The 8,478-nt window shown below is 41.6% G+C and overlaps 1 protein-coding gene across 1 annotated transcript; it reads right to left on the reverse strand.

The window, feature by feature from the left end:
- Positions 1–1,090: 1,090 nt before the first annotated feature.
- Positions 1,091–6,555, reverse strand: alas1 (aminolevulinate, delta-, synthase 1). The gene is made up of 11 exons (XM_086199761.1): positions 6,378–6,555; positions 4,740–4,974; positions 4,422–4,586; positions 4,182–4,328; positions 3,765–3,984; positions 3,226–3,410; positions 2,916–3,095; positions 2,640–2,804; positions 1,865–2,133; positions 1,614–1,776; positions 1,091–1,423 (listed from the first exon to the last, which is right to left on the reverse strand). The coding sequence occupies exons 2-11, from the start codon at positions 4,945–4,947 to the stop codon at positions 1,263–1,265; spliced, it is 1,863 nt and encodes a 620-aa protein (XP_086055887.1). The 5' UTR covers positions 4,948–4,974; positions 6,378–6,555; the 3' UTR covers positions 1,091–1,262.
- Positions 6,556–8,478: the final 1,923 nt, after the last annotated feature.

An 8,478-nucleotide genomic window follows, 5' to 3' on the forward strand; every position in this document is an offset into this window, starting at 1 on the left:
CTACACACTTGTTATCTGTGTTGGCACTGGTTTTGCCAAATTGTTACACACAGCAATAGTCAATAGCTCCTGCTATTGATCAGTAACAAAAGGGGTTTGGATTCTATTTTTTTAAATGTCATTTCTCACAAACTCAATACCCCTGTGAATATCAGGGTTATTACAACTGACAACAGAGGTCATAATGACACGGAAATTCTTTCCTGAAATAGAAATAAGAGATAGTTGAGCAGAAAAAAAATACCATGATGAAGTAGAAGTACAGATCATGTGTCTTTGCTCATAGAGAGTGAAGAATTAAAGGCTCTGGCATGTACCCAAAGAACAGTTAAAGTAGCTCTCTGACAGACATTTCTACAGTTTTTGTCCAAAACCGACTGAACCACATACCAAGATAATGTAATATAGTACTTTTAAAATTGGTGTTTACCTTTTGGAGTGAATCTTTCTTGATATTGATATCAGAATCAGAATAATTCATATAAAATAAAACCAATATATTATCAATCAGCTCAAATGCTTAAAACAAAAGGTTACAACCTTTATTTGAAATATACAATAAGAGGTAAAACAAACAGAATAGGGTCTTCACCTGAAGTACCTTCAGGCTCAGGCCCTAAATATAGAGTATCTATGTACTAAAAAGTAGATACCTAAAAACTTCCTACAATAACCAGTATTTGCAGTGTATACCAATGAGTTTGGACCACCCAGTCAAACAATGTTCCCTCTTGTGCTTCACTTCTACTGAAGTTTCCTCGATTGCCTTATTTCAGGACACAGTTCCTGTTATGTCATGCTCTCCAGGTCGGAGTTCACCTTTGACCAGAGGAATGTACTCAGTTGGCCAATACAAACACCACAGCAGTGGGTTCGCAGACGCCATTATTCTGCTTCACCATCTTGAGAAGTACATTATTGCACCAGTGTTGCTCATTTACTTGTGATTAACATTACCAAGAAACAGAAATGTGACATCAGCCTGTCAAGACTGGAATCATATGACCTTGTGTTCTCTTAGTTATGGGAGAAATTTGCCTCTGGGGATTTCTACCTTTGCATTGTAAAACTGTCAAGAAAATGCCATACAAACAGACTTTTCTTTCTTTCTCACATTTTATTTTGAGCATATACAACATTTGGACATAAAATATTTTAGATAATATGTGTAGAAGGACTTATCAAACATTTCTCACTATGACAGTGACAGGGGAAAGTGTTAAGTGTGCATTTGCCATCTCTAGCCTGCAGAGGCAGTAGTGTTATGCGCAGGCCGAGATCAGGTGGCTGAGGCCGCTGAAGTAAGACTTTTCTCGCTCACTCATCACCTCGAAGTGCAGAGGCTGCTGGCAGAAGGTGCACTCTGCTGATGAGTGGGGCTTCAGCTCCAGACCCACCTCCTTCCATGTGGCCACCAGTCTCTCTGTGGGGGGGGGGACGACGACACTTTTAGTAATGAAATAAGTCTTTCAAATTCTTCTAGTAAGAGGGTAAAGTGCTGCAAGTTTAAACTAACATGGTCAGCAAAGCCAGTAAGACAAAAATCGGAAAGGAGGTCAAACAGAACATTTCACTGCAATGTATTTAACAAAAAACACATGACATCATCTTACCAACAAAGTATTTCATCATCTCAGGGGTGTGATGAGGTGTCGGGGCGATACGCAGAAGCTCATCACCCCTGGCAACCGTGGGATAATTGATGGCCTGCACGTAAATATTGTGGCGACTCATCATGATGTCACACACCTCAGTGTTTTTCTCTGCATCTGACACCTGGGAGACACAGGAATAGAACAGAGACTTTAGATTTGACTGCTTATGTGGGTCATATTGAGAGGAGAGAAATGGTACCTCGACTTACTCGGATTGGGATGATATGGCTGGGACAGTGCACCACAGGCAGCCCTGAGTCCATCAGCATTTGTCTGAGCAGCTTGACGTTACGCTGGTGTTTACGTCTCAATGTGCGGCCTTCCTCCCCTTTAAGAACCTGGATAGACTGCCTGGCTCCGGCTAGCAGCATTGGTGGCAGAGAGGTGGTGAAGATGAAGCCAGCAGCGTAAGAGCGAACTGTGTCAATCAGGGCCGAAGTGCTTGCAATGTAGCCGCCCACACAGCCAAAGGCCTTGCCTGGGTGAGGACATGACACATGATGTTTAAAACTGATCCATAGTCCGTTCAAAGGCTTCTCCACTGTAAATAAAAACTGAACCAAAACTGGACAATCCTGAAATATCAGCAGCAATAAGGGGAGAGCAGTTGAAAAGCTGCCAAACAGGAGTAATTGTCACCTCTGCTTCACAGTGACACAAACAGAAATTCAATAAGTGTGCAGCAGGAGCTCCCGTCTCCTAGCAACAACAGAGCTGCATTAGCTTCTTTAAGCCATCTCGCATATTGGGTGACACAACTGAGGCCTTATTCTGAGCATAACAACAACACAGAGGAGATTCCGGCCATCTGAAAGAAGATTTCAGTTTGAATTCAGTTTAGAATTATTGTAAGACAGACAGTTTTAACTTGTTGTTAACTTATCTGGTAAAACTGAACTATAAACGGCCAAAAATATGCTTTGAAGTGTAAGTGTTTTTGATGAATGATTAGATGATTTGATGAATGATTATAGAGTTGCTGACCTAGAGTCCCTGAGATGATATCCATCTTATGCATGACGCCATCCCGGTCGCCAATGCCTCCTCCTCTGGCACCATACAGGCCAACAGCATGAACCTCATCTATGAATGTGATGGCACCAAATTCATGGGCCACATCGCACAACTCCTCCAGCGAACACACAGCACCTGTCAGACACAGAACAGGTTAGGGATTAGCCAAATTAGCAGGGAGTCACTCCTAACATTTCCTAACATCTTAAAAGCTTCAAAACCAATGGGGAACTGTCTGAAACTGACCATCCATGGAGTGGACAGTCTCAAAGGCCACGATCTTCGGTTTGTTGGGATCTCCCTTTTGCAGCAGCTCCCGAAGGTGGCCTACGTCGTTGTGGCGGAAAACGAATTTCTTAGCACCGCTGTTCCTGATACCCTGGATCATAGAGGCATGGTTGCCTGCATCAGAGTAGATCTCACAACCTATGATAAAGTTGAGAAGAGGAAGCAGGATAGGTAGTTTTTATTACACGGCTGGTATCAAAGTCCATAATCACTGCAGGAATAACAAGTAATGCAGAGTTTTTAGTATGTATATGCAATTGTTAAATACCAGGCATCATCTTGGCGAGGGTGAAAAGGGTAGAGTCATTGGCGACGAAGCAGGAGGTGAAAAGTAGCGCCGCATCTTTTTTGTGGAGATCCGCCAGTTCTTGTTCCAGTTCCACGTGGAACTTACTGGTCCCAGAGATGTTCCTTGTGCCTCCTGCACCTGAGCCATGCTTTCGTAAAGTATCTCTGGAGATAGAAGAGGCAAAAACAAGTGCAGCTGGTGACTAGGCAGTCATATCTTAGGCTGTTTTGGGCAAGCTCCAACAAGCTGAGAGGAACAGCACACCTCTGAGGCCCAGGAGGCTTAGCTGTGAACTGTAGCCAGCAAACACTCTCCTTCACCCACAAACACAACGCATTGCGTTGCCCAAGTTGTATTCAGTTAATTAGTATGTGTATTTTTATCTTTTGATTACGCTCAACATTTTTGAGCAACAAGTTAAAAGCAAACTGGAAATACTAACAGATATGACAAGTCTAAATACATGTTGGTACATGTAAAGTAAAAGTCATTCCAAAACTAGGCAACCACACACTTACATGATTGTTTGCACGACCCGAGGATGTCGACTCATTCCCAGGTAGTCATTACTGCACCAGACAGACACTTCCCGCTTCTCCTCCAAAGACCCCGTGAAGTCATCAGCCATGGGAAACTCGTTGGCCAGACGATTCACGGTCTTAAATACACGGTAAGTGTGGTCGCTCTTCTTCTCCTCTATCTTCTTCTCAAAAAAGTCATCATACTGGAAGCGGGACACTGTGAAAACAGGAAGACAAAACTTGCTAAATGTGGCTCAACACAACTTACGTCGTAACGCATGAAGAAACACACAACAGATTCAATTCACCTTATTAAAAAATAGGACTGAAATAGTTGAAAGCATAAGTCTAACTTGTATGGCTTTTCTGTATTACAGCTGAATTATCTGTCCAATAACCAATAAACACACTTACAGCTGCTTGGTAAGTTGTCCTGAAGCAAGTGTGAGACCATTTTAGGGCGCTGCTTCAGAAGAGCACTCATTAGATTTGTGTGGTCCCCTCCGCTTGCCTTAGTGGTGGTGGCCAAGGATGGCTTCTTCATCTGGTTGGGGGTCACTTCTAAAACAGAAAGAACAAAAACATCTCGTATCATGGATGGACAGGTGAACAGGTGAAGAGACATAGTTTAAATACATTCTGATGAAGTCTTACCTTTCTGGACAGTGCGGACTTCCTGAACATCCTCTTGGAACTCCATGCCCACCTGGCGCACCACACTGCTGTTTTTCTGGCCCATCTCAGCAGCCAGGAAGGGGCATTTAGAGGTCACAACCTGACCAGAGGGGGTCATTTTTTGCCCATCCTGCGATTTGGGGGCTGAAAGTAAATAAAATCAGCTTCAGACATAACTACAAACAAAACCCTAGGTCACAGAGTAATTATATGTGTGTCATAACATCAACTAGAATATTTCTCCCAATTTTGTGTGACTAGAGAATTAATTTGTTGAAATCAAAGCCCAATTCTCACCTTCAGCGGCAGATATGGTGTTCTCGGTCCTCTGGTGTGAGGAGGATGAACAGAGAGCCCTTGCCAGTGAAGGGGCCATCGGTTTGGAGGCCAACTCCATCATGAGGGGGCATCTCTGGGCATAGACTACCAGAGAATTCCTGGGCTGCTGCATGAAGGCCTGAGGCACACGAGCCAGGAACGGACACCGACGCACTATCACATCCATTATCAGCAGTTTTGAATGTCACAAGGTCTAAAGGGGACAGGCAACACTTAGCAGGGGATTTTTTACACAACTGTTTCTTAACAAACCTGTTTGACAGACTGAACACACTTAAAAGCCACAAAGAAACATTTTCCTAGAACACCTGAGAAGTTGTTCAAAGAGTTTCAGTGCAATTTGAATATCTTTAGAGGTCATGTTAAAGGCTGCACGGTGGTGCAGTGGTTTGCCTCACAGCAAGAAGGTTCCGGGTTCGAGTCCCGGCTCCAGCACAGGAGCTTTCTGTGTGGAGTTTGCATGTTCTCCCTGTGCCTGCGTGGGTTCTGTCCCGGGTACTCCGGCTTCTTCCCACCATCCAAAGACATGCAATTGGGGACGAGGCTGATTGACACTCTAAATTAACCGTAGGTATGAATGTTAGTGTGAATGGTTGTTTGTCTATGTATGTTGGCCCCGCCTCTCGCCCATTGATGCTGGGATAGGCTCCACTGGATGGTCATGTTACAATACAGCTAAAATTCAAGTATCACTGCTGTTAAAATTAACGGATTGCTTTTTTTGTTGGCAGTTTTTTATATTCTGATAATTTTTATTCAAGCGTTAAGGTAAAAAGGTCACTTTAAGGTCACTACATATCCTAAATTGTAAGAAGACTTTTTCTTTTGCTCAAACTAAATATCAAATTCTTGACGATTTGTGAGAGATTGTTAAATTTTTAAAGCTATTTTATTCCTAAACTATAAAATAATGGATTTATGAAGAATATAAGACTGTCAAACTGCTATTTCTATAGGTCAATATTGAAGTTACGGTCTATGTATCCTTCAATTAAACCATCCTTTGAAATACATATCTTTGACTAGATAACTCCTGAGTAAAGGCATGTTCAGAGAGTGAACCGATTGCGTCTAATCTAATTACATATTGTGTGACAACTCCTTTTCCAGCTGGAATCCAGTTTACACGCATTCCTACACAATCTTTTCTCTCTCACTCTCTCCTTGAAGGCCCGGGGAAAATAACGCACACTAAATAGATACACTTAAGTCAGTAAGCTATTTGATTATGTTGTCTAAATGTTAATTTAAAATAACATCACCTTCATTTTCTGGAACAAACTATCGCCGCTGGCTACTGCTATTAAATGCAATCTTTTCCTAATACCGTCAGCCCTTTTTTGTGTTGGTTCATGATGACACACGGAGCATAAACAAGTTATTACAAATTAAACGGGCAATAAAAAGCGTTTTGTACCACAACAGAGAGCGGTTTTAATTAAAATCTTAATGTTAAACAGCAATACCACTACAGTGTGACCGATCGTGATCCCTGCCAATTTGACCTAGCTTAAGGTTAGCTAACGTTAGCCAAGTGAGTTGCAAGCAGAAGGGGAAATGATGGTGACGGCGAGAGCGAGGAATATAGAAACTTACCTGAAAAAAGGCCACACCAAATTAAGTAAAATTCTCTGGAAGTGTTGTAGTCGGTCGGTCGATGTAACGTGACACCCTGATAAAATACTCGTTCTTTGGAAGGAGAGGATATAGATGACTATTCCGTTATCCTACACTGAGGACGAACGAAGAGGACACGGATGTGCAACGGCTTATAAAAGCTTATGACGAATGAAAATCTCGCGAGATCCAGATCGACAGCGCTTTGAGTAACTCGGTATGAGTCAGACATGTCAGGATTTTCCAACATGGGATATTTTCTTTAGGGGAAGCGTGACGTAAAACACTAGCCAAGGTCTTTGGCATGAACAGCCGGAAATTTTTGTTATTATTATTACTATATATTTACCTTTTAACAATTGAAATGCAGCAATATAAGGAAACGTATCTTTACTCCACAAATCATGTAGCTTGAAAAACTCAACATATGTAAATTTAAGAATTGTCTGAACTGCTGGGCTTACTTTTATGTTTTCTTTCTTTTAAGCTATTTTCTATTATTAATTTTGTTTCCGTCTCTGGCAGATACATTTATATCCCTCTACAATTGTTAAAAAAAATGGAAAAGAGAACGAATTCTTTAAATTTCATGACAATCAATTCAAGAAAGGCTTGTTTTTCACAAGATCCAACTTCCCTTACAAGTGAAGGAAACCCGGATGTCTTCCGTGTATTTATCAACATCAAATTAACTCTTAAAAGATTTAAAGTTTAGTTCATGTGGTGCTGCACGGATTGTGGAACGTGACCTCCGGTGTTAACAGATAAATTACAGCTTCCTAAAAAAAAATCATCTTTGTATCGACACTGATTAAACATTTATCAGGGCCTGGGCCAGAAGGTACTTCAGGCGAAGACCCTATTGAGTTTTTGGTATTGTGTTTTGTTATTGACGTCTTGTCTTGGTATGCATGGTGTAATGAAAGGAGTATTTATTTCAAAGTTGTGTTATACTGAATTAAAATAATTTAGACATTCTTACTAAATTGTGTGTAGCCCAGTGGTAACCAAACTTTTCCGATTTAAGATCAATTAGAATGTCAACAGGGAAAAACTTCATTTATTTGCGCAAAATAATGGGGAAATATATGAAATCTTATGAGGGTCATATTTGCATTTAGGATGGTGTGACATGTACAAATCCAAATGAATCACGGGATTACAACAACTGTTATTGTATGTCATTTCCTGTTTTTTTAATAGTGATGACACTGACATTCAGACATTCTTGCTGTAAACAAACATTAGCACTAAGTGGGTTTAAATGTTTTTATGACTTAGGATGTTTGTAACCTGCCAACACAAACGGACACGCACAAGTCTGAATTACCAACAGGGAAACTGGTGTCTTTAGACACAGCAACTCTCAACCACGGTGTTTTGCTGCCATCTGCAGACGACTTTAGGTTACAACATGTTCAAGCCACAACAGTGATGCCCAAAGTGGGGCCAAGGAGCTCAATCTGGTCTACCATGAGGTTTGATTTGGGCCAGCATATGTAATTGATAAATAATTGATTACATCACTCATTTTTGTGATGCTTATTGAATATGTAGGGTCTATAATATCTATTCATGATATTATCAGTTGGGAGTGTGGCACTTTGTGCAGGACAGGACTGTGGAGCACAGACAAAAGACATTTCAACAGCATATTCAGTGTTTTCAGTCTAGCAAGCAATACACCTAGAGTGTTCAAGTTTGATTATTTTATTGATTTATTGACAAGTTCAATTACATCTCCTTTAGTTATAGTTACCATCCATCCATTTTCGACCACTTATCCTGTTAAGGGTCATGGGGGGGGGGGGGGGGCTGGAGCCTATCTCAGCAACTTTTGGGCGAGAGGCGAGGTTCACCCTGCACAGGTTGCCAGTCCATCACAGGGCCAACACACAGAGACAAACAACCATTCACACTCACAGTCACACCTACGGTCAATTTAGAGTATCAATTAGCTTAATCCCCATTTGCATGTCTTTAGACTGTGGGAGGAAGCTGGAGTACCGGAAAGAACCCATGCAGGCACAGGGAGAACATGCAGACTCCACACAGAAAGATCCCTTGCCTGAGCCAGGAC

The sequence above is a fragment of the Aulostomus chinensis genome, chromosome 3 (assembly GCF_037954235.1).
Source record: "Aulostomus chinensis isolate RoL2024-O1b breed Wild chromosome 3, RoL_Achi_v1.0, whole genome shotgun sequence".
In the NCBI taxonomy this organism is placed as follows: domain Eukaryota; kingdom Metazoa; phylum Chordata; class Actinopteri; order Syngnathiformes; family Aulostomidae; genus Aulostomus; species Aulostomus chinensis.